This window comes from Apostichopus japonicus, chromosome 1 (genome assembly GCF_037975245.1).
Source record: "Apostichopus japonicus isolate 1M-3 chromosome 1, ASM3797524v1, whole genome shotgun sequence".
Classification (NCBI taxonomy): domain Eukaryota; kingdom Metazoa; phylum Echinodermata; class Holothuroidea; order Aspidochirotida; family Stichopodidae; genus Apostichopus; species Apostichopus japonicus.
In genome coordinates, this window is record NC_092561.1 from 1,190,407 (window position 1) to 1,217,472 (window position 27,066).

The following is a 27,066-nucleotide window of genomic DNA, read 5'->3' on the forward strand; positions in this document are numbered from 1 at the left end:
CGTGTATATATATATATATATATTTATATATATACATATATATTTATATATATATATACACACATATATAAATATATATATAATATAATATAAGTATATGTATATATATATATATATATATATATATATATAAATATATGTATATGTATATATATATACACACACATATATAAATATATGTATATATATATATATATATACACGTATACATATACATATATATATATTTATATATACACTTATATTATATTATATAAACATCAGTTATTAGTTTTCATTCGTGCACCTGCCTTTGCAACGTTTGATGTCAATCCGTCAAAATCTCATTTGTCAGTGTGTATTGGCAGCGATGTTCATCACATGACTACGCCACGTATAACCAAAATGCATCATGGGTATTGACACACTGCGGCATGTGATATTTATACAGAACAGACATGGACCGAGATGACGGTGTAGTTGGGCTCAGTTAGCAATGGGAATCAATCTTTCGCTCTAGGAAATTAAAATCTAATGACACTTCATAGAACTACACCAAGGATTACAACGATTGAAGGGATTAGGTAAGTAAAAGCACTTTTAAATGACAAACGTCCGTATTTTGCCACTCGTCTCTGGGTGGTTGTGCCTGCCCTCTTTGAACCACTCATTAGATGTATAATGCACAGGGTTTACCTCTTAACTGGCTCTGAGAAACTTGTGGACAATCTTTCCACAATTCGTTCACAATATTTTTGATACATTCGCACATATTTTTCACAATACTGATGTATATCGGCTCATTTCTCCGAATGGAGTAGAAGCCGTAAGTTCACAAGTCAAACATGCCAACATTTGGCAACAAACGAGACGGTATTGTACAGCGACTGTAGGTTATGATTTCTACAAGGGCTTCAACAGTAGATTTCGGAAAAATGAAATGTCAATCAAAGAAACGATAATAATTAATCTGAACTTCACAATGGGCATCATTAATGACTGTAATTAATTACCATATTACCTCATTTTTGCCACATCGGCCTAAAAGGAACAAATAAGCTTCTCAATTCTCACAACAGAAATGCGGAAGTTGATGCGCGTTTCAGTGTTATTTGGCGATAACTGTCTGAGAGTATTATAGGCCGCGCCCTATGTACTGTGGCATATGATTGATATTGGTCCGAAAGCGATGAAGGGACATGTAAATTGACGTTCTGATGAATTGCAACATTTCGTCGAAATGACAAGAAGCTGAAAATTTACATTTTGTCGAGATGCATAAACTCGTCAATATCTCAACAATTTGAAAATTTACATTTGCCGAGATTTTAAGATGTTTTATCAATTTGGTATGACGTCATCGAAACTTCAGTTTTCATATTTTAGTCATCAAAACGAGTTGATGTATCTCGACAAAACCTAAATTTACATGTCTCTTCTACGCTTCCGTAATTTAGGCTTTGGCTTTATTCTTCCAGAAAGTAGTTAGCAGCGCTCTGGGTATAATATGAAAGTACGGAAGTATTTTTGTTGAACATGCCGTACCGCTTTTTCACATTTGACGCGGACCTACTGTATAGTCAGGAAGCTGATGGATAAAATTGTCAAACCAGGTATGCACGGAAACGCAGATTGCTTATTGCTTATTGCTTATTGCTTATTGTATGAATGCGGTTTGGCTGGGATTTTTGAAAGGTTAAAAGATCACCAATACGGATTATTTCAAGTTAAACGAAAATTAGGAGCCTCTCAATATAACGGGGAAAAATCAATCAGAACCACATACCTAAAAAATCAGTTTGTGAGGTTTTGTGTCTTTAACTCCTCCAAGGCTGTTCCTTAATGACATTAGTGAATCTAGCTTTGTTAAGGAAGATGGAGTTGTGGGGGGGGGAAGGTAGGGGAGGGAGGGGGAGGGTGTTAAACTTCTTTACCTACTTCATATTTTCTTACACTGTGTTTGGATGGAAGTTTGAAAATGCTAGACAGTTTTAGGATATGATACATTTGTTTTGTTGGCCAATGCCTACATGTAAGTCGAACGGTCGATCATCATCACAGTTGCGTAGCCAGCCTTTGTGGTGTGAGGGGACAAAGACAACTTTTGTCCCTATTTTCAAGAGTAAAAAATTTAGGTTTATTAACGCTTCAATTGCTGTGAATGTTTGTGACACCTTGCTTTGGCGGTTATTATTCAGAAAAATTATAGTCTTTTGTTGTTATAACATTAAGAAATTATTTCAACATCTGAGCTTAGTGAATATTATGAATCATTTAAATCTGGCTGTCCCAAACATCTAGACATTAAGATAACCGTATACCCAAATTCATGAACTTAATATCTGAGTATAAATCAGATACAAAATCTGAATATTGAAACATCTATGCATTATGGGATTAGATTTAGGCATATGGTAATGATTATAATTTTGTTTTAATATCTTTAATACCCTTCTCCCTTCCTACCGTTCTTATTCCCATTCCTTCTGCTCTTTTCCCCTCCAAAATCTGATTTTAGTTTTAAAGCTTACCCACTTTCTATGGCTATGGTGAATCACATAGTTAGGTGATATGTGACTCTTATTAAATACTATATAGCATTCTAGTAGTTTTGGTGGAGATCAAAGATCATATAATTGATATCAAAGAAGAGCGTGGTATTGAATGATAACAATACACATCACTATATACAATTGGTTAAAAAATCGTGAGCATCACAAACAGACGTCATAAGTTGATAATTCGAGTACGACTTCCTTTCGTCAGAGTGCTTTTCGAGTCATATATATATATATATATATATATATATATATATATATATATATATATATATATATATATATATATATATATATATATATATATATATATATATATATATATATATATATACTATTGCATTAGTAGAAATACATGAGTAAACTACCATTTTAGAATAATACCATAATGGTGAAACGGCCATCGGTTTATATCGAGTAAGAGTATTTTTGCTTCCGAGTACGAGACATTACTGACTTACTCTGACACGCTAGTATTTATATATCCAATGCCAGCAGCAACTTCTTGCAACAAATCTAATAGAGAATACCAGTTACCACTTTCGAGTACCTGCTGCATGATGTGGCATGCAAAGAGAATTCCTTCGTGTAATAGTTTTCAATGTTATTATTATCCAATGAAAGTCACGTCTGCCACTCCTAATCGAATTCATCCCACCCCCTCTCCCTCCCACCGATTCATACCTCTTCTGTCACTCCCATACTCTATTGTGAATGTAATGTTCACTTAATCATCTGATAAAAATTAACGGTATGTTACTATAATAATATTGTAGGAAAACAATCTTTACTGATTTGGATATCAAAATTAAAGACACACTGACTTGGGTCAGCCAAGTGGTTTTAACTGTTAGCATGCTTTTAGAGGTACCGAATTAATTGGAATTTGGTCAGAGATGTAAAACAAAGGCCAACGCCATGGTACATGTCATCCGTATAAAGGCTCCAACTTAAGAGTGATAGAAATTGCTGAACGTTTTCGAATATAACCTTCACGAGGTTCGCACCATAGAAATCATATTCATATATCAATTAGTATTATTAAAGTCTCAATGTGTGCTTGCCAAATTTTAACTTCGATCTTTCCAGCTTACTGCTCTTAAAGCTCAGTGAAAATAACACCGTTCTGTGCAATTTTCATATTAATATTTATTATTTTTATTGAGTTATCTGTCGTTCAACATTTTGAGCTGACTAAAATTCGCCAGATTTTTTAACGAGTCTGTAGATTCTACAAACTTCACTCAAAATTTTCAAGCCCGCCCAACAGATCATGCCCCAAACAAATTTCTCTGTTTTGTTAATGAAAGTTAAGCATAGGACTTACGAGTGGAAGATACGAGTATATATAGGTTACATTTTTGTAATGAACATGCTGTTATGGGCGGTCGCCAAGATTTTATGGTAAATTGTTTGCATCATAAGGGCAACAGAAAATTTCTTTCTTTCGATTGCGACAGCTTTTCTCCACCCACCTGGCCAGAGTGCATTTAGATTAACAAACATTGAATCGGCTTCGCAAGTTTTTTTTTCGAAATTCATCAGCAAACACGTATTGAGACTTAAAATTACTAAAAGTAATGCACCCAGACAGGCGGACGCTTCAGGATGGCAGTAAAATGTACACACGTAACCAATATTTTAATTTCTAGACAACAATGATGCTTGTCACTAAATGTTATTTACCATATTGGTGATAGAGATTGTCTTTCTACAAGTAAGTTACTTGATATGGATATGTCAATACACACTAAGGCCCTATTCAGTACTGTAATGAAATTCCAACTACAGCAAAGTCATTCTGTTTTTAATAAATTGTAGTAAATACCAGAGTGTGCGCTTCTGAAATAACCGCTCACGCAAGATGGCTATGACTATGGCACAAAGAAGGGCGTTAGGCATGACCTTAGAGAGCCTGTCTGGGGAACTGGATGTTACCCATGTAGTTCGTTATCTCAGAAGTAAAGACATTCTTACAGAACCTGACGAGGACACCATCAACGCAAAAGGCACGGATGCAAAGAGAGTCACAGAGTTTGTCCAAATTATCAAAAAGAGAGGGAAAAGAGCGTATTCAGTTTTCAAAGAGTACTTGGAGGAATGTCAAGGATCGGGAAAACTTGCAAGAGAACTGGAAGATAATTTAAACACTTCCGAGGTACGTAAAAGTAATATAAGCTTACTTGCATCATCAAGCCAACAATATTTATTAGTTGTGTATCTGAATTATGTTAAACCGTTGGAAATATGCGAGGCAGCTTCCGATATACTTCATGCAATGTTGTCTACTAATTGGTCTTCCGGTTAAGAGGAACAAACCCATCCTGATAAACTGTACGCGATGAAACATGATGCAATAGTAGCTAAAAATTATTGAGAAATCAAGCACATCAGTCAAAAGCAGGAGCAAAGCTAGAATACATGGTTCTTGGGAAATTGTAAACAAACTTATTGAACAAGTAGGCGATTGCAATGCAGGAATTGATAGGGAAGTATGTTCACCCTCTTTGTACAACAATACAGACATAAATGTGACAAGTATAATTAGATAACTGCAAACACAAACCAGGCGATTCTAGACAGGAGCAGAGTTTCCCAGCAGACGTCACGTCACAGGACTGACGGAACATACATCACTGATTACATGGGTAGCACATGTTGTTGGTGACAATGTTTAATATGACGAAATCGAAATCGAAAAATATGATTGCCATCGTCATCTCGCCGTGTTATAGGCAAAAGCTTCTAAAGAAAAACAGAAAACCTTTCACTAGATAATAGGATTACATTAAGCATGTCTTCGTTAACTTGACATTGGTATTCTGCCAAGTCGGTGCGGCAATCGCCATTGTAAAATCATCCAGCGGTTAGACTTCGTGAGTTTTTTTTGTATTTAAAATTCATTCCAAACTCTTTGTTTTTGTAGATACAAAGTGAAAAGGGGAAACAGATAGAAAGATGGAATACTTTTGACGAGAAATCCCCTTTTTTCAAATGTCAGCACAAGCGCATTTGTCATTATGAGGATATTCCTGGCGAGATTAATATTCTTTTAATCGGGAAAACTGGATCTGGCAAGAGCGCCACCGGAAATACAATCATCGGGAAACCTTACTTCAGAACTAGTGGAGCAAGTGGTTCGGTAACACGAACAATAGACGTAGAGAATACCAAAGAGGCTCGATTTAACATCACAGTCATTGACACTCCTGGACTTTTTAACACCGACGAAAGTTTTGAAAATGGCATTTCGATGGCTGAAATCATGAAAAAGACGTTACGTCTCAAACAGGGAATTCACCTCTTTCTCCTGTTGATTAACTCCGTTCGATTCACAGAGGAAGACGAACAAACCATTGATGTGTTGGAGGTATGTCTGACTTGATGTCTTGAACAAAACTATGATATTTCATGACAGGCCCATATTATTTTAAGATATATTTAATGTACCTTTCATTGCAGCATACAGGGTTTGGTATGTTAGCAACCTATCAAGTGTCGGGTTAGCTTTTTCGTTTCATATCAGTGTGGACATAAGCACAATGGCAATTCAGTAACTCATCACGTTTATCAACACGAACCGACACAAAACCCCATTCGAAAATCTTTCTTTAGGAAGGAATCTCGTGTCCTCCCCACACTTTCAAAATCAGTATAGGGAGGAAATAAAGACAATGGTAAGACAGTAACTCATCACATTTATCAACAGGAACCGGCACAAAACCTCATTCGAAAATCTTCAGTTAAGAAGGATTGCGTAATCTCGTGTTGGGGCAACATGAGTTCACATTGTTACTACATGTTCATTAATGCACCCAGTGGCATCAAAACACATTTACACACGACATGACTTGCAATTACAAAATGCTGCTTTCGCTTTTGTGTTACTTCAACAGAAAGTCCTCACTGAAGATGTTTTCAGCAAGTGCGTGGTGGTTATTTCCAACGCACGCGCCAAATTTGGTGGGAAGGCAATGCAATCCTTGAAAGACACTATCAGTGGCGGATCCAGGATTTCGCCGAAGGGGGGGCCCAGATGGGAAATGCCTAATCGTCCTGGGTCAGGGGTCTAATGGGAGTGGGTGCCCCCCTCCCCTTTGGGAAATTTCACAAAATATGGAGGTCCTCGGTGCAATCTGGTGCTACTTTTCGTGAAAGTTTGGAGTAAAATTTATTTCCAATAAATCATGTATTCATGGTTTGCCGGGCATATATTTGCAATTTCGAGCAATGAGCTGAGATTTACGTCTTTGAGGAGTAAGTGGTGATGCAAACTACTTTTTACCACGCTACTCCAGGCCATTTCATCTTGGATGCCCCCTTCCAGATGGAGACTATTGATGCAGTCAGAGTGCCCCTCTCACCTTCACTTTATCAGAATGATGGTGTACTCTTTTTGCAAATTTATTTTACAAAAAATACACGTGGGATATCATTAAGGTGCAATAATTTCATGTTCTTAAAAGTAGCCTCGTGAGGTCACGCGATACTAGGGTAAGTTGCAATGAAAAACTACCATTCTTACATGGATCACTAGCCACTGGATGACTATGTTCATGTCATGTGGGTATCTCGATCGAACAGATGACGGAATAAACCTCGAACTATCTCATGACTCCATTCGATGGTGGTCCACAGAACACATAATTAATAGAGTTTATCCCCCATAAGGAACTTTCTGAGCAGCGATACATAAATTTCTAACAGCTATATCTAGAATCAATGATTCGAGCATAATAAATAGTCATTTTGAATACTTTTAATAATGATAGCAACAATAACAGATAAACAGAATAGCTCAAATTTAGAAAGGGCAGTCTGTATCCAGAGGAAGTTATCCAATCTCAGTCTACGGGCAGCAAAACCGTTAAAACATGGAAGTCATGACATCATGGTACTGATAATAGTCAACTCTGAAATGTTGTCATCATCAAAATAACCCCTTGCCATAGGGACCAAAAGAGTGTGGACTGTCAATACTCATACAAAGAAAGGCACAGCTATATTATCTCAGAATGTTCCTGAATAATGGAGGAGATTGTCAGTCTGCAAGTGGGTTGCAAAGCATCATTCGTCTGGTATTCCTCCTTGCATACATGTCAATTATAATGTCGTAGTCAAGCTTTATTGACTTGTGTACGTATAACAACACCAGAGCATTCAGCCGTTCGTTCTCCATTGTTGACCTTAGTTTGTTCTTGATTAACTTCAATGCCGAGTGGCTTCTTTCTACAGATGCAGATGACACTGGTAACATTAGCAGGAGCCTCAAGATTTGAGTGATGTTGGGGTAGAATGATTTATTCATACGGTTCAGAGTTTCCTCTATATCCTTTGGCCTGTCTTCGATGGTACTACGCCATTCTCTCTTCCACAGGTTGATCTCATGGGTGAAGGTATTTGGAGAGGGCATGTCTGCAGCATAGAACTGGTGAATATCGGACATCTCCTCATCATTAAGATTGTGTATGTGTGCGGGTAGTAGGCTGAGAGATCTAGTTGCCACTTTACTGGCATGCGTGAATCTGGAGTTGAATTCTGAGATTAAGTGGTCTAGGTATGTTATGAAAATAGCTTTCCTCCAGTAATCTTCAGGAGAGTTGGCTTCGATATTGGAGCGCATGGTTTGCTGACCACATCTCCTAGGCATAGATAGTTCAACTTGAACATATTCCTTCCCCGCTAGAGTTTGTGCGTTTTGCCAGACCTCTCTGAATTTATCCTCGGATGTTGCTCTAACATCCTTAAACTCATCGAGCACAAGTTTGACTTTCTCGTGCGCTGTTATTATGTCCTGCGTCGGACCCTGTAGAAGTAGGCTCAGTGATTTTAGGTATCCTGAAAAATGAAGGTTTACTTTGAACGCTACGATTAACTTGGGACTTGTCAAATGGATGAGCAGTCCATTAGCCTCCGTCACTGATTTGGTGTCCCAGTTGCCATCCCCAGATGAAATTGATGCCAAACAATCAATCACAGCCTCGAACATGTCATCTAGGTCTTGGAGTGCAGTATGGCGTTCCACCCAGCGTGTCTCACACAACATCTTCACCTTGCGCTTGTTTATCAAGCCTGCTCCCTGATCAGGTACTGCTGATGATTCTCGACGTTCACGGTTTATTTTGTCAATTGAGGCCTCCAGACACGTTTGCTTCTTTGGGGAATATCTAAAAAACAAGCCGACCTGTTTGACCGCGTCAAGCATTACTTGCATCTCTGGCAAATTACACGACTTTGATACAGCAAGGTTCAAGTCGTGGCTCATGCAGTAGTAGTACACAGCTTTGGGGTGCAAGTTCGAAATTCTGGAGGCACATCCACGCCTCAAACCAGCCATGTTTCCGGCACCATCATAAGACTGCGAGCGGCATTCATTCATGCTCAGGCCGATTCCGTCAATCTTATCAAGAATCTGTTTAGCAAGGGCCAATCCTGTGATATTCTCACACTCGATAAATTCAACAATTCGCTCAACAGGCTTGTCATTGACTAGGTAACGTAAGACTAACCCAAGCTGTTCTTTATTACTGACATCTGTTACCTCATCTGCCTGAATACCGAACAAGGGGCCATGGTGTTGCGCGTTGATTTCTTTGATGATATGCTGCTGAATGAATTCCTTAATGCAGTTCAATAATTCATTTTGGGTGGTTTTTGAAGAATACGTAGCACTCCTCGCGCACGTTTCAAAATGTGCTTCTAGTGTTTTGTCTCCTGATTCGATACAAAGCCGAAGGAGGCCATTGAAATTTCCACTATATCCAAATGCATCCTCCCCGGCATGACCTCGCATAGCAATACCATGACGACCACAGTATTCCACGCACCGTAGAATAGATCTGAGAACATCTCTGTTCTTTGCAATTTGTTCCATTTTACGTGCATTCAGCATCAGGTCAACACGACTGGCCTCGTTTTGAGTTGTGCGAACGAAACTCTCCATCAGTGCTGCTGAGGTTTTGTGATATTCACACACCGAATGTTTCTTCAAATCAGCTAGTGCATCCTTCCAGTTGGTATAAGATTTGTTGATGAGGAACTGGGCACGGCAACTGGTACGATTTTCAACAGGGAACAGGACACATGCCAGACAGTAGAGACCACTTTCTTTCAACGAATAAGTGATGTATTCAAACTGTGTAAACCATTTGTGTTGGCACGACCGTTTCCTCACTCCGGATTTCTTTGCTTTATCTGGATACTCTTTACATGGGAATATATAGGATGCGGGAGGAATTCTGTCCTTAATTAGCTTGTACTTGCTATCGTCATTAATTCTCTTTCCCACACATTGGCTAACGTCGTACATGGACGAACGGACACCAACATCTGGGTCTTCTCGATCCTCATCAGCTGTATTACTGTCATGTTGGCTGGGTTCCATGTTGTCAGTAGGATCTGCCATTCCCTCTGCATCAGATTCTTCTAATGCTGAAGAAACCAAGAAAATACAAGATTACACAGTGACACAGTTATTCAGACTGGATTATAAATTTTGACCCCCGTGCCAGATACTGAAATGTGTAGAGGACAATCTAATGGGTGTTGGGGGGGTTGTTCTGTGTAACTACTATGGAAAATATTTGCGTATGCGTGCGGTGACGTATTTGCATATTGTACTGCTCGTTTTGTTAGCTGGGTTGCAGCGGGCTAGTAGGGTTAGGCCAAAACACGCTAGCTAGTAGGCCTTCAGAAGAGACATAATGCATGCAACTTTTAGTCTTACTTGGTCTACTTCGTTTCGGAGGTGATTGACTACCATCACTTTCATCGGAGGTTTGGTTTTCTCCCAAGACGCTATCTTCCTCCGAGGATAGCCCCTCCTCATTGCGGCTACCTGGTGTTGAATTAGCTGATACTGGTGAGTTGTGTTGTCTCATGGGATGGTCTTCAGCATCTCTCCTGTCAGGAGACTGTATCAAGCTGAAAACATGAGAATAAAATTATTAAAGTAAATGTTACTGTTATTACACATCATGTTTGGATGGGTTGAATGTGTGTGTGTGTGTGGGGGGGGGGGGTTAGAGGGGGTCATATTGGATTTTAGTCAGCATAAACTACATAAGTATAACGGTTTTTCTTGTTGATTCTATGATTTGTTCATCTCCTTCCCAACACGAAAGGGGCGGCAACACCGGACGCCGCGCCGCATGCATATTTTTTCCCAGAGACGAATTGCGAATAAGGGCAATTCCCATTAAGAATAAAATGAGACAACACCCACTGTCCCAAAAACACTTTCTGGACCTTTTTTTGTGATTCTGACGTCAGAATATAAAAGAACATGCTTCATTCCCCCTGAGCTGATGAGTATTTTCGTCGCCCGAAACAAATTTGTGAATTCCTGAAGAACCCTTATCCGTCATGGGGAATAAAAATATGCGCGCCGGACCGCGCCGAAACCCGCTTCAAAATGAAGTTGAAAATATGCTAGCTTTCACGGTGCCGTGCAGCGCCGACAATTCCAACAGCCAATTACAGGCACTGATTTGCTGACTCTAAAACAAATGACATAAATCTTTGTGGAAACGGTGTTGGGAAGGAATCCGGTAATATATTGAAATAATCTGTACCGTTGCCAAGTTTAGTGCAGTGCGGCGCAGCGCCATGCCCGTAGTCAAGGAGGGGGCAGGGGGAAGGTGAGGTGGGCAGGAAGGCGGCACCCCTTGAAAAAATCTAGAAAACATAACAAAATATGCATTTCGCCCCCCTGGAAAAATCTTCGCCCCCTGGACATTTTTCACCCCCCTCCCTCGTGAACATGGTCTGGCTACGTGCCTGCGAAGCGCCTCAATGCTAGTATAAACTCAATTGGAAATATGCAGAACATATCAGGAAAGGCATGTTTGCCTTTGTAGCCTCAAAAAAGGAGTTTACCTTCTGGAAATTCCAGTTGGGGTTATCTCGAAACATGCCGTAGTTTGGTTGAGAGACTTGGCTAGATCCTTGGTGTAGGAAACAGCTGCTTCCAAAGATTCAATTTTCATGATAACAGCTCTACCACTGGGACTACTCTCTCCAGATAAATTACGAGAGTGTGAATCGAAGCACAGAAATGTACCATTACCCTTGTAATAGAAAGCGCTGGTGTATCCTGGTGAGCTGCCAATAGTCACAAATAAATATTGGCTACGTTCCACAGCATTTGCAAGCGCCTCCGGCAAAGCATAAACCAGTGAATCGTTGTTGGATTCGGTGGCCTCAAGTGTTCCTGAGTATGGCTGGTGCTTTGTTATATCCAGACGCTCATTGTCCACAGTGATGACATCGGGGATTTCTTCAACTAATAAATACTGGACATCCCTCTCCTCTGCTATTTGTCTATATAGTTGATCACCGCTGTAGAGTACGTGATCAACATCCTCTGTCGTGAAACTGACATCATCGATAACACCGAGACAACGATCCACGAGAAATCGTAGAGACATGCCCACACATTGTTTTCCACCGTCCGCGAAATCACCTTGATGTGAAGAACCACTAGCAAGACAGCGTCGACCAGTCCTAAAAGTAGGAATGAAGGGAAAAAAACTGAGACACATCCACACAATGTGATTAGATACTCATCTACAACATTTTGTAGCACTTGGTTAGCTGCGAAAATACAAAATTCTGAAAATTGTGGACAGAGCATCAGAGTTAATATAAAAAAAGGGGCCAACAATTAGTATGATATTGTTGAAATTTTCCTGTTGGGAAAGGGCAGAACTGTAGCCAGAGTGGCCCTGGCAGGAGGCATAGCAAAGCCCCAGGAACTTTGTCATCCTCCCCACCCAGAGACTTTCACCCTTCTATTGTTTCGCATCTCCTAACTGTCAAATTTAATTACCGTCGGGCCTATACAGGAAGATTGAGTAGATAATGCTGAGGACCCCCAGCCTATTCTCCTCAAAGTATCATAATTGATTGAAATATAATTGTATATACCTCTTCCCCCTCTGGAATGCTTGGAAAATATCCTGCTGCCCACGTTGTTTTCCTCTCGTTCTCTTTCCCATGCTGCTTACTATATAGGACTCAATCTGAAATGGAGATATATAATACAGTTACGAATCAGAATCAGGCAATGAAAGCATTGCATTAATGACAAGATTTGTGATATCGGCTGAGGTTTGTGGTGACTTCCTGCAGTGACCACTCAGCCTACCTAGGCCGAGAGAGCCCCAGGCTGGAGGTAGGAGCCGGGGGGCACTGGGGGCACGTGCCCCCACTTCCCCCAATACAGCAATTGCGCCCCATTGAAATGTAAAATATGCCCCTCCTATATGAATAGGCCGAATGTTTTTTTTTCGCTCCCAAACAATATTAAAATATAAATAATAATGGAATGTTTTCAGTGGCAGCGGCGGGGGGCAGAATTTCAGGAGGGGAGGGGGAGTGGGGAAAATAACACTTAATAGGGCTCAAATTTCCACAAGTTGCCCCTGGAAAGTGGGGACAGCTGGGGTGAGCAAGACCATTTGTTCTGTGGGGGGGAGTTGCCCCTCATGCCCCCCCCCCCATAGCGCCGACACTGATTATTCTGTATTGTTGGTACGACGAGTGGGAATTGTGTAATGGGAAAGTGCCCCTCTGATGTTGTGCTGCCCACACCCCCCACTTTTTGGAAGCCTCCTGCCCCCCCCCCCGACCCCAGGCTACGCCAACATTTACATGCATCAAAATCCCTCCCTGTGCTAAATCCCAGGCTAGGCTGGTCCTTGCACGGTTGCACCATTCCCTCGTGTATGGTTGGCTGCCCGAACCTCCAACGGAGGTTATTGCCAAAAGGTAGGCCTACAGTGCCTATGCGACCAGACGGCCACAAATTTCCGACTAGTCCCATATTCCCAAAAAGCGAAATTTTCGCACTAAACTATTGTGCTAAATCGATATATTCTTGCTGTATTATTATTCTTGCTAAGTTCGAGAGTGACACAACAGGGGCGTAGCCACTGATCGCAAGTCCCCCTTCCCCCCAAAAAATCGCTTGCCTTAAGCATTAATAGCCTAGCATATGGAGCCTGGAACCTCCAGGCCCCCGAGATGATTGCCAGTCCCCCTCACCCCCCAAAAAAATCTATCCTGGCTACGCCCCTGCCAGACAATCAAAATTGTGTTCCAAGTTCCCACAGTACAGAAGAGTGTGTAGTAATTTCATAACATTAGGCCACACACTGTAGATATGGTACCGCAGTGATGGTATTGTTAGGGAAAACAGGCTATCATGTGTGGATAGCCTAGGCTTAGATTGAGTCTGTCGTGCGATCGTACCACACTCGTTTTCTCACATTTTTTAAACTAATAATTTCATACACACACTGTGCGTGCTTATATGTAGCATGTAGCATGTATTGCTTTCGTCATATACTCACGTCTAGTTGCGAGTCGTTTCCCTCTCTGCTAGCTTCGTGCTTACTGGATCCGGACTGCCGCGAACGTACGTTCAAAGTGCATCGTGCTCAGTGCTTCCACACTCAAAATTTGTTTTTCCCGAAATGGAATCCAAATTTCCCGAATCGGCTCGGTATTTCCTGAAATTTCCAAAGTGCCGTACGGCTCACCCTACCCAACACCTACATTTATTTACAAATAATTTTCACACTTCGAGACTCCATATGATTTTTTTTCTTTTAATTTTTTCATCACGCATGGGGCCCTTTCCCTCGAACGCGGTAAAAAAAAAAAAAAAAAAAAAAAATCAGGATTTTCAAAAAGGGGGGGCCCGGGCCCCCCGGGCCCCCCCCCTGGATCCGCCCCTGACTATCGCAGAAGTGAAAGAACACGGAGGAAAATTTGTAAACCTGCTGGAGCGAGTTCAAGATAGAATAGTAGCTGTCGAAAACTGCTTTGACGACAATTCTACGAAAGAAATCCAACGCCAGAAACTTCTTTGTTGTCTTGCCCAAGTCATATCTGATAACAAGGGATCAACATACAATTCTTTTGAATGGACAAATAGCAAATTGAGACACTTTAAGTGCGGACGACAAAAGAAATTCATCGTTGTGATCAAAGAATTGTACAAAATGAGAGAGCTACTTAATCATTATTTTGAAGAGGATTTTCTTCCCAGTTCATCGGTAGGCGATATGGACAATTTATTACAAATTTCCAGAAACAATGTAAAACGCATAATGGCAAAATCCGGTGTAAAGGGGATTCCGAACATCACTAAAGAAGATGTTCTTGAGCACATTGAATACTTCATCCAGGACAAACAACAACTTATTGCAGAGATGAAATGCTCGAAAGTTGAAGTGCTCGAGCAACGACGAAAAGAATGCCACAAAGTAAAAGGACAGATTAATAATGAGACAAAGACTGAACGTTTGCAAAGTAATAAAGTTTTGCCTGGTGTACCATATAAGCACGGTAATACAAGCAACAGTTAGCAAACAAAATACCTCCAGGTAGTGAAAACTACCAATTATTAAAGAGTGATATTATTGAATTTAAACATTTTGCTCAATGAGGTAGTTTATAGATGATGGCGTAATATCAAAATAAGCTACTATAGGTTCTAGTCTTGACTTATCGATGTTCTTCCTGTTCCTTCGTGATTTAATTTTTGCAAAATAAGAATCCGAAGAAACTTTCACTTTCCAGATTACGAAATACACTTTGGCTGCTGGAATGTTTAATAGGACTTGACTCGACGTTGTTTTCGCAAATGAAGTTATGATACATTAGATATTTTTATTTTTGGTTCCTTGCTATAGCAAAAGAACATATGCAGTCATCGTGGCGTGGGCGTGCGTGTGTGTGTGTGTAACACTTGCTTGGGTACACTGTAACTCGACAACTAAAGGTTGAACCACACTCAAACTTGGATCCACCATAGTGAGAAGGTGTGCCCTATTGACTGTAAAGAACACCAAAGGTCAGTTAAGGTCCAAAAACCCAAATAATAAACAAAGCAATAACTCCCAATGACAGGGTACGAATTGTTTGTTATTTTGGAACTAGTTGTAAATGGGGGTAGGGATCGTTTTCAAACATAACAAGCGTGTGATCCAAGGTCAACAATGGTCAATTAGGGGTCAAAAACTAGTTTTTTTCCTATAACTTGAGAACACAATGTCCGTCAAGGTTGGAAGTTACGCTATTGTAAGTCCATTAGTCGACCCGAATCTATGTGACTTTTGACCTTAGGTTGACCTATGGTGACCTGTATTAGGTTCATCGGTTATTGGAATTTTGTGGCCATATTCAGACCTCAAATGGTCTTCCGATCAAAATTGTCCATGGGTTGACCCCTGTGCGACCTTCGGGTGCAAAGTTATCAGAGGTTAAGGTTTTTTTTATAAGTATGCTCATTTTAGGAGATACAGGGCAGAGAAAAATGTTTGTCAATATTTTTTCTATATAATAGAGCTCTGTGTGCTCTATAGACGACCAAACTCCCGCTTCGATCGGACACCTGGTTCTTAAGTTATGAGGTGCCAATTAAAGGTTCGATTTGATACCTTGTTAGCATTAACATTGTGTATGTACATTGGAGTGAATAACAATTTTAGGATGGAGTGCACATCATTGAGGGGAGCATTTTTTATAAAAACCGTCATGTTATCCAAGATCATTCAAGGTCGCTTTTGGGCAAAACATATGCCCACTTATGTTAATTTTTGCATCAACTTCCAATGACGAAGTCTAAATGGCTGATATATTGGGACCAGTTGTGAATGAAGTAGATGCACGTTTTGCTAAATAACTGTTATGTAATCCAAGGTCACCAAAGGTCAATTATGGGTCAAAAATTCAATCTCCAAACTGATCAAAGTTGTCCATGGTTGACCCCTGTGAGACCTTCATGCACAAAGTAATCAGAGGTCAAGGTTTGGTTTGGTTTTGAGGGGTGGACTTCTGTTGACCTCAAATGACCTTGGAATAGCGCCTCCAGATTTCATTTTTTTAAGTTGAATATTTGAATTTTTGTGGCCATATTTTAATTGTCAATCGGTTGACTCCTGTGCAACCAAAGTTATAAGGTACAGTTAGGGTGATTCTGCAAGTTCTTATCAAGAAATCTAACAAAAGTCAACAGATTATCAAATGGACCAATCATTGATTTGTGATATTTATGGCAATTTGTGTGTGTACATTAAACCCGTAAATAACAATTTTAGGATAGTCCGTATAAGCAAGGAACCATAGTGCCATTGGGCGTTTGTTTGTTAATGTATGTATCAATGTATGTATCAAGTTAAATATGACCTGTGTACAGTGCTGTCCTATCACCGCCAACATATGTAACATATTTCTCCAGGCATAGCATGTGTTAATAACAATTTCATTCTATTTTTGTAAATATTTTGGGTAGGAAACAACTATTCATTAGAATTGACGGCAGTGGGTACATCGTATTAATTGTTACAGGGTCGGTCATCAATGTTATGGAATCCATTCATGCAGGGTAAGTTGGGTAAGCTTTTGTGCGATGTCAGTGATATTGAGGAAAATGTTTATCGGATGGAGACAGATTTCACGATTTGATCACATATGATAGCTATGGTCACAAATGGGTGTTTTTTTTTTTTTTTTTACTATCTGTTTGGCTGGTTCATTACCGTAACAATAGAATACTAAAAATATTTATATATAAGATGTTTTGTGGCTCACTGTTAATGTCTTTTTATTCACAGTAGGCCTAAATTGCTGTCCCCCACCCCCTTTCTTATATTTGAACGATTGACGAGAAGGAAAATTCAGTTGAGTCTTATGAATTTGTGAGATGATATAATGAAAGAATATGTAGGTAATTGATCATTACGTACAAATTGTTATGAAGATAGTTCCCATATTTATTGCAACCCTGGGAATGTGTCTTCTCGTCTGTTTCCAGGCTCAAATATAAAGTCAGAGTTAACAAGTTTTTTTTTTCTAATGACTTTTTGAATCTCGAACAATGAGATTTTAGTATGCAGGTGTTCATGTCTATACGGCACAAATTGTAGGCATTGCTTGGAAAATTGTTGAAAATTATGCATTTATGATTGGCTTTTTGGAGCAATCTACTAATCGATATTAACATTTTTGGAGTCGAGTTGTTGTTCAACCATTCAACAGTTAGCGTTTAAATATGTCCCATCACAGTACTCTTACCTGTATGATACGCAGAGTCTAAATCTGGATAAGCTTTGGAATCAGAAGGGTCTAGTAATAATTATTTCATTGCCGACGATTTAATGTCTTCATGTGATTCAACTTACTTTTCCATATATTGAGCTTCATAATTTCTTTCATAGTAAATACTCACATTTGTTTGAGAGGAGAGAATAAATTAATAGAAAATCAACTGAAACTTACCCGTTTTATTAAGAGTGATTGACTGCTTGTGTAATATCTAGGATTTCGTAGCCTCAACATTGTTCAACACACATGCCAAGACCTGCTAAGCATACCCTTTACTCGAAGCTACCGCGAGCCAAGTTGGTTAACACGTCAATACTCTATCGGTCGGACACACGTCACTTCCTGTGAAATTGCATACGTCACGTGACTGGAGTGAAAACACTGTACAGTGTGGAATGACTTACGTACATGAATGTATGCGAATGGCTCAACAAGTTTACAAGACGATCGGGACTTTCTTTCATTCAATATTCAAACTTTGGGTATATGGTTTGATATTAGTCCAACATTTACACCACGCGCCACCTAATCGTTGAATTCTCGATATTCGAACAAAGCAACTTGGGAAATCGAAAAATGTTCTCACTATTTCTGGCGTTTTTATGCCTAGAAAGTCTATGTGTAGATCATTTGTCCATTTTAAGCGGTCAGAAAGGGAAGACTATAGTTATAGTTATAAAATATCTATATATATATATATATAAATATAAATGAGAAATGTGGAGGGGCGGAAGTATCATGCCGCCCCCCCCCCCCCCGCTTCGCAAGTCAGAAAACCCCTTTTTCATTTCCAAATGAGAAAAAAATCTCATTTGGAGCACCAAATTGCATCTAAGGCCAGGTGAAAATGCAAAATTATATACAAAATGGATTGAGTGGGTTGAAGTATGCTATATTGCACCAAATTGCATCTGAGGCCACCTGGAAATGCAAAAAAAAATCCAAAGGGGAGGGGTGTCCCCCTTCCCTTTGGATTTTTTTTAAGACCCCTCTCCCAGGCCGGCCATCAGTCTTCAGCCCCCCCCCTACTCAAAAGTTCCTTCCTACGCCACTGTTTATATATATATATATATATATATATATATATATATATATATATATATATATATATATATATATATATATATATATATATATATATATATATATTATCAGTCAAAGTCGATTGATATATGTTGCCTACCTCGCACCTTTAAGTTGTTTGAAAGAAGTGTTTCCAGTCAACATGCAACTTCTATTTGTCTTTCTTTCGAAAAGGTCTCTCTGAGTATCATTTGAAGATGGCTATGACTAAATTACAAAGGGAGACCTTAGCTAAGACATCGGAGGTGCTAACTGAAGACCTAGATGTGAGTCCGGCAATAATTCACTTAATAAGCAAAGGGATCCTTAACGAAAATGACCGGGAAAACATCATCGCCAAAGTTACAGAGAGAGAAAAAGTCATGGAATTTCTGAAAATCATCAAAAAGAGGGGAACGAAAGCTTACTCTACATTTTATGAGTACTTGAAAAACTGTCGAGGATCAGAACATCTGGCCGAAGAACTGGACAAAAAGTTAAAAGAGGTAATTGAATTTGTAGCTAGTGTAATTTGGCATTGTCAAATTGATGTATTATGCTAACCTTGACGTTTTAAATGGGATGGTTAACTAAAATCTCTTTTTGCTGCATTGTCTCGCTTGTGCATGCTATTTACAGGATTGAATATTCCATTCAAACTAAGCAATAAAATGCGCAAGGTACAACACTGCCGAATAACAAATTTATTGAATATGTAGCCTCCAGTTTCGGATACGAGACTCTTTGTTATAATTTTTACATGCATATTAATATTCTTGTGGCAGGCAATGTCAGAATTTTATCAAGGAGAAAAAAAATTATTACAGTGCTCTGAAAACCCCATCTCAATATCTTGCCCCTAACTCGAGATACGGTTGATTGAATGTAACCTACAGTTTGTTGACTATAGCTAAACCATATTCCTGCCAGGAAATCCCAGTTGGTGGTCTGTGATCTCTTCAGGACAAATGTTCTTCAAAGGCTAATATAATCTTGTTGATTTATCCTTGGAAATTGATACATTTGTAATGCTTCCTTTGCTCTCATTGTTCTCTTTAGAACTTCATCAAATGCAATTTTTTTTTAGAAATATTGTTTTCTTCTGTGGATTAATGATTGGAATATAAAGAAACCAAAAAACAACTTCATCTGAACTGCCCTTAGATGACATTCACGCATTCTGCTGTTGTCAGATGCATTTACAAAATATCACCAAACAAAATGCTCAAAGAGAATTTGTTTTTGACCTAAACATGCAGAAAATCTTCAACAGTGTTGCTAATCAATATATTTTTTAAATTCCCCTTGAGACATCACTAATGAGGAGGCATGCTGCAGACACATAGTAACATGGTAGGAGAAAAAAAAATATCCCCTACAAGTATTAAACAGTTTAGGAAACCCAGGGATGTACTTAAACAGTCGTGGATGATTATATAGATCTCCAATCATGTATTTTCTCCTGACCTTTTATTGCAGCTGGAAACAGAAGCTACGAAACAGATAGATAGATGGAAAGGATTTGAAGATAAATTCCATTACTTTAAGTGTACCCATGAAACCATTTCCTCTTATCAGGGTATCCCTAAAAAGATTAACATACTTTTGATTGGTAAAACTGGATCCGGCAAGAGCGCCACCGGAAACACAATAACTGGAAGTTATTGTTTCAAAGCACTTGGTAGCACCGAGTCGGTAACTAAAACAATAGAAATTAAGGCTACCACAGAGGAAAGGATTAACATCACAGTCATTGACACCCCTGGACTCTTTGACACCGCCAAGTGTAATGAAAACGAGACTATTCAAAACGAAGACTTGATGCTTGAAATAGCAAAAACTATGATAAGTTTTAATACAGGTATCCACCTGTTCCTGTTGGTATGTAGCTCTACGGTAAGATTCACAAAGGAAGAACAGGAAACCATTAAAGTGATAGAGGTAAGTAAAAAAGTCTTTCTCGACCAGAAGAAGGGATTAAAAGGTAGAATCGTTTACATACTCCAGTACCGATGTATTTAAATGCTTGTTGGTCTGTTAACAAACAGATGATGGGATAATAAACTCCCAATATCTGTCCATAAATTGGACCATTTGATTTCAATCCCGCATCTTTGAACTCCTTCAGTAGCCACAACAATTTCATAATCAGGGTGATGGTGGAAACGGCGGCGAAACTTTGAACCAAACAAAGGGATTAGGAGGGCAGGGTGGGGATTCCATGCAAGGAAATTGATGGACAGTATGCTTTGTATATAGATAAAACATATTGAAGTGATAAAAGCCTGTTTTTGGTGGTCAAATGGGTTTCGAGGTCAACAGAGGTCAAATTTAAAGAAAAATAACACCTTTTCTAAAACGGAAATTTGGATTTCCAACTTATTTTAACATTTCAACCCTGTGGCAACTCAGATCACATGCGACGTCCATCAAAAAACTAATAAGCTTCTTGTAATCATTGTGATATAAATGTGAGATATTTTCAAGCTTCACTTCTTAAGACAGGCCTATCGTTTTTACAATGTTTTTATGATTTCACATCTACTGACATCAGATTTGCTTCCATGTCCCCTAATAATAATGTATCTTTACTTAAATTAATATGCCTTCAAACATACTTCATTTCTCATATTTGTTTAAATTTCGAACCTTTCAGAAAATTCTAGGCAAAGATATCTACAGCAATTGCGTAGTGATTCTGACAAACGCACGTGCTCAATTCGGTGGTAACAAGATGGAACCATTGAAAGATTACGTTAAAAGAGAAATCGAAACTGGAGGGAAGTTTGCCGAACTTCTTGCTCAAGTTAAAGGAAATATAATAGCTGTCGAAAATTGCTTTGACGACGATTTCTTAGAAAAAAGACATCGCGAGAAATTTCTTTGTTTTCTTGCTCAAGTAATAGAAGCTAACAAAGGGTCTGTGTATTCCAACATATTATTTGAAGCTGCTCACAAGAGAGTAGAACAGCAAGAGATAGAGCGAAAGAAGAGAGTTACGAAAGGAAATGAAATGACAGCAATGAAGAGCTTGCTACGTAATTTCCTCATTAAGAAATATCTCAACACTTTATCAGAGCAGCAGCTCGATAGCATATACCTAGTCGTATCGAAAGATATAGAACACATAATGCATCAATCAGGGGTGTTGACACTTGAGTCAATCACGAAAGACGATGTACAGGAATATGTGAGTTGTTTCATTCAAGAGAACATAATTTTAATATCGAAATTAAAGGAAATGAAACTTCAAGAATCAAATCAACGAAAAGAGCTCGAGAAGATGGAGGCGATTAGTCAAATGCAGCTCCTGATCTTGTCATTCGCTGGTAATTATTTGAGAAATCAATCAAGGGAGGATCTAGAAATACTAATGAAAAACAGAGAAGTGCCTAGGGATGCAATAGATCATTTTGAAAACGGTTTAAAAACATCCAAAGTTAATGTTACAACAGAAGACATCCAGGAATATGTCATGAAACTTTTTTTTGAAATTCCATCGGAGATCCAACGGTACTTAGATGACAAAAACTTAGAACGCGAGTTGGAAAACAAGTTAAAACAAGTCGAAAGAGCCAACGCAATCCAGGTTGCAATGAATAAGCTGCGAGAAGAACTTCCTGATGCTTTAGAACGTTATACAGACGATGAATTAAGACAATTAATCAGTGAGTTGAAATCTAAGGAGATTTCTGGTGAATCTAACTGGAAATCATTGGTTCGTGAGCTTCTGAGGGATACTGTTCCTTTTGACGAATTTTTACAATTGTGTTCCGAGCAAAGTAGTAACAGTCTTCAGGGTATTTTGGAAACTTTTCTCGAAAAACGAGAAAAAACACAGGAGGCAACAGAAAAGCAAGAACAGGAACATTTACTAAATACTTCATTTAGTCAAATCTCAATTGCAATCAAAGGAAACCTGAAGCCGTTTCTTACAAGTAAAACTGTAAGTGATTTAGAAAAGTTAGAAGTGCAGATAAAGCAAGGCAAGGTTCCTGCAGAAATTATCACTCAAGTATCGAACAATCTATCAACAGAACAGAAAGAATTGTTAGGTGAAGATGCAATAGAGAGAGAAATAGTAAAGCAACTTACGGAGCAAAGTCAGCTTATAGAGGAATGTAGGGAAAGTGCAAAAAAGTGTTTTGCGGGATCAACAAAGGTGAGCATCAAATTGAGAGGTAACGCTAAAATATCTAATGTGAAAGTAGGTGACGAAATTCTCGTCTACGACGAGAATGGCCATTTATTCTATGATAAGGTTTATCTTTTTTCTCATGCAATAGAAGATGAAAGTATTACATTCATCCGGTTGAAAACATCTTCTGGTAAAGAACTGTTTATTTCTCCGGGACATTTGTTGCCTGCTGGAAGCCTTTGCAGGAACGTCTCCGCAACAGACATATCGATTGGTGACATCATATTTACATTGCAGAACAGTGAAATGACTTCCGACACCGTCACCTCGATAACATATGAACTATGTCGAGGAGCGTATTGCCCGATGACAATGCATGGGACTATTGTTGTCAATGACGTAGCAGCATCTTGTTATACAACGTTCTTCCCAGCTCGTCTTGCACACGTTTTGCTCTCTCCCAACAGATTCCTCTTCGGTTATTTACCTTCGCGTCTCTTTCATGGGTTATTTCCTTATGATGCTGAGGAAGGAATGCCTATCCTGCTCCTAAGATGTCGTAACATGATCACTACATGGCGTTCTCTTGTAAGAATGTATAACCCTTGGGCATATCAAAGGAAAAAGTTTGGAATCATAAAGAAACATATAGATCATCGGAAAGACTTTTTTACAAGCTTGGGGACACGGCCAACCACAAACACTTGCTTTTTAATTCCAATAGGCCTAATTATTATATTCCTGGGAAGTGCCCAGTTCAACACACCACTCAGCAGTCTTGCAATCTATTTCTACGCAAATAGTTACATCAATTTTGTCAATATTTTCATGCTAAGTTTTTTTTCTTCAAAATATCGAATATTTGGTTCTTGAAGAGGTTATGCACATAATTGTTCTTATATAGAGAGTTTTGCAAGTTTGTATTAATTGTCTTATGTCATTTATAAACTAGTATAATGAGTAAAGAGCATCAGCACGATTATCCCTTTCAATCTTAAATTAGTCACCATTTCTTTTGCAACTTCGGTTGTATTGATACGTACATAGTTCTTCCCGGTTTTTATCGAGTTATGCTTGTATAAGTTAATTGTTTATTTGTAAAGCAGATGACAAGTTATGTATTGTCACGATAAACGTAATATTACATTTTAAATGAATGTATATTATGTGTGTTAATTTTTTGTATATAATGTAGCAAGCAAAAGAGTCTCTCAATGTATCATAATCATCATAGATAGTGCGTAAGGAAATTCGCTTCATTTAATTTAACAAACCGGAGCATAGCCTATACAGGACAGTATAGGTTCACTGTAAAATGTCGTGCTGATGTAATATGCGTTTTTCTAATATTTTTAAAATTCAGCTCTGCTAAACTTTTTGTGTTATTAGGCAACAAAATACTATAAATATAGCAGTATCTTAGATTGGGTAGTTAAGTTAACTTTCCATATGGTCAAAGGTCGTGTCAGTGAATTTCCAATTTGCTTTTGAGAGTAGCTACTACAAATATCACATAAAGTCCAATTACTCTCTGCTCTTATTTCATTGTAGTTTGATCAATATCAACTTTAGTGTCAACAATTTCAAATAGTAACCTTGGGCCATATTTGTTGAAGTTGGCCCATCAAAACTGAAAATACCAGTAAGCAAGTGTTTTATGTCATCCATGTTGTATTGTAAAATGTATCCTTATGTGGTTGTTCTATAATGAGTGTTTGCCTCTTTTTGCATTATATGCTAATGTTCTAATAATTATTTGTAGAGTAGCTGGAAGTTACGTTTCTCAGTTCCTGCGGATATTATCCTCTCTGTTTGTTGCAACAGTCATTGCAGCTTCATTACCTACTAACATCTAAATATATTAAACTTTACAAACTGACTACTGTGGCAAGGTCTGTACCTTTTCAAATTCAACGTTCATGTAAAAACAAGTGTAAGATATTTTAATGTAAAAAGTCAGAAAAATAAATCAGTTGTGGTCTTTATATGTTTCCATCTATATGAAACTTATATTACGTCTGATTAAGCTTTTTATATTGATTTAGATTACTTTCGATGTTTTATATTACTAAAATACCACAATAATCTAACTCTTAGGCTTGACTCATCAAATTTCATTTTACAATAATGGAAAAACGCAGTAACTTGTACAAGTTTACTAATTTCCTTTTGGCATTCGGTTATGATACTGATGTAAAAAGTACTTTGGCGACAAAACTGTTGAGAATTGGAATTAATTTCATGAAATGATTCGATAATTAATATTTACTTGGGAATTGAAGACCTTTATTCATCCATTTATCCATTCATTCATTCGGTTTATCACCTGCAATCGTAGATCGAGCAATTTCAAAGTTAATTTATTAACAAAGTTGCAAAAAGCTACAATAACGCAAATAATCAGAGTGACATAAAATTCTGAATGACAGTCAAATATGACATTTTTTTTAATATTATATCTTTTATAGCACGATACAAATCCTTTCCTTAACAATAATTGCTTCAATCAGCTGTACATATCAAGACATTATACGAATATTTAACACGGGATCTCACAACAACGTCACAGGAAATGCATGTGCATTAAGAGTCGACCGGATTTTAGTTTTAGTTTTGAAACCTGTCATGAATCTCAGTTTGTATTCTCTGAAACTAATAAACCAGTTAAGCTCACCTTACTCGGTCTGTTTGGTTTATTTGTATTCTGTTCACCTGATTCATACAACATACCTTACCAGACCAGTGCATGATTGTCTATTGACAAAATATTCCATGTGGACATTCAATGCTGCGTCTCGTTCTATATTCCGAAAAAAAACATTATTGTCTCGACGTTTTATTCACCTATAGCAGGCAGCCTTAGACAATTAATTTTTATGTAAAGATACTATTAAGATGTTTAAAGTGAAGAAGTTTGCAGAGAAGGCATATCATTAGAGTCATCACTCAAAGTAAACTTGGTAGCACGTTGAATGAGTGTATGTTTACATGAACAGGAGATACCACATCCACAACACTGTTGTTCAATTCAGTATTTTTCCGGTTACACTTTTGTGATTGAATCAATTCTGTGTAAACGCAAACCCGTCCAGTTTGACGAGTCTTTACTTAATTAAAAAATGCAATTGTGGGTCTTTTGACGGAACTGGACCCCATATATAATATGTCGATAATGTAACTTATTACATACGGATATATAGGTTACTTTCATGCATATTAATATAAGGTTTATAATGGAATGGGCAGATAGATTCACCCTCGTGATTAATGTATGTATCAATGGAACTCTCTTTCCCAAACCAACCACGCACCATTGAATCGCATTTGACGAAAGGCATTGACTTCCAGGACATCATTGATGACTTTCCAAAGTTGAAATCCAGAAAAATATTAATTTGATGAATATGTCCTCGGTAACAGGGGAATAGTGTCCCCCCCCCCCCTAACAATTGCGACCTATGCCTCGGTATTGTGATAATACGTGCCTGATTACAAGCTATCTTAGACTTATATCGCTTTGGATCATCAGCTTGTAGTGCAGATTAGTATTTAGCGACAACTTTTTACACTTGGCTCATATCTTGCCCATGATATTTCAATATATAAATAGTTGCAATAACATCAAATAACTACAATCTACAGTCATGAACGTAATTATAGTTATTTTGTTTAGGTTGTGTACTTAAAGGCCAACCCATATCAAAGCAAAGTACACACTCAGTGGGAGTATACTATCCCTTCAAATATACCGCTCAACCCCCCCCCCCCCCACCACAAACTTTTTATTTAGACCTAATTATATACCGAATTTATAAGTATGATAATTTATAAGTATGCTATTCTGTATGATTTGGTTTCTTATCATGGGGACAACCCAGACTGTCTAACATGGGGGGGGGGGCGGCATCAACGCCCGGTTCACAGTCTCACGCCCTCTCCTTTATAGGATCCTGAATCCGCCCTTAATGTAGAAGAAATTGACTGTCGGGCTGGTATCAAGTATATACACAATGTATTCATCGTCCTTCTTGCATATATTACACAGTAAATAAATAAGATTTGAAACAATGGCACATTTAAATATACAGTTTTGTAAAGTTTAGATTAAAAATAACTTTCTAAAATATTTACATAATTTATTACATTTTATGATTATATTAAAACGAAGCCAATGTGACAATGTTGACTTACATGTTGCAATTAGATAACTAGGAC

At 38.3% G+C, this 27,066-nt stretch overlaps 2 protein-coding genes across 3 annotated transcripts; one reads left to right on the top strand and one right to left on the bottom strand.

Moving 5' to 3' along the window:
- Positions 1–399: 399 nt before the first annotated feature.
- LOC139971824 (uncharacterized) lies at positions 400–25,529 on the top strand. The gene is made up of 7 exons (XM_071978579.1): positions 400–563; positions 4,359–4,695; positions 5,464–5,907; positions 6,434–6,536; positions 18,909–19,219; positions 20,193–20,654; positions 21,370–25,529. The coding sequence occupies exons 2-7, from the start codon at positions 4,402–4,404 to the stop codon at positions 23,722–23,724; spliced, it is 3,969 nt and encodes a 1,322-aa protein (XP_071834680.1). The 5' UTR covers positions 400–563; positions 4,359–4,401; the 3' UTR covers positions 23,725–25,529.
- On the bottom strand, positions 6,538–14,145 carry LOC139972399 (52 kDa repressor of the inhibitor of the protein kinase-like). 2 transcript variants are annotated; one of them, XM_071979192.1, is made up of 2 exons: positions 13,892–14,145; positions 6,538–12,559 (listed from the first exon to the last, which is right to left on the bottom strand). In XM_071979192.1, the coding sequence occupies exon 2, from the start codon at positions 9,940–9,942 to the stop codon at positions 7,579–7,581; it is 2,364 nt and encodes a 787-aa protein (XP_071835293.1). In that variant the 5' UTR covers positions 9,943–12,559; positions 13,892–14,145; the 3' UTR covers positions 6,538–7,578. The 2 variants fall into 2 exon arrangements, with proteins under 2 accessions (XP_071835293.1, XP_071835292.1); XM_071979191.1 differs by having other exon boundaries at positions 6,538–10,460; positions 11,415–14,145.
- Positions 25,530–27,066: the final 1,537 nt, after the last annotated feature.

Bases quoted from the DNA above. Each gene is read 5' to 3' on its own strand.
- LOC139971824 (XM_071978579.1), top strand. From the start codon at position 4,402: ATGGCTATGACTATGGCACAAAGAAGGGCGTTAGGCATGACCTTAGAG. The intron at 4,696-5,463 runs GTACGTAAAAGT...TTGTTTTTGTAG, and splicing joins ATAATTTAAACACTTCCGAG to ATACAAAGTGAAAAGGGGAA. The intron at 6,537-18,908 runs GTGGCGGATCCA...TCTTTCGAAAAG, and splicing joins ATCCTTGAAAGACACTATCA to GTCTCTCTGAGTATCATTTG.
- LOC139972399 (XM_071979192.1), bottom strand. From the start codon at position 9,942: ATGGCAGATCCTACTGACAACATGGAACCCAGCCAACATGACAGTAAT.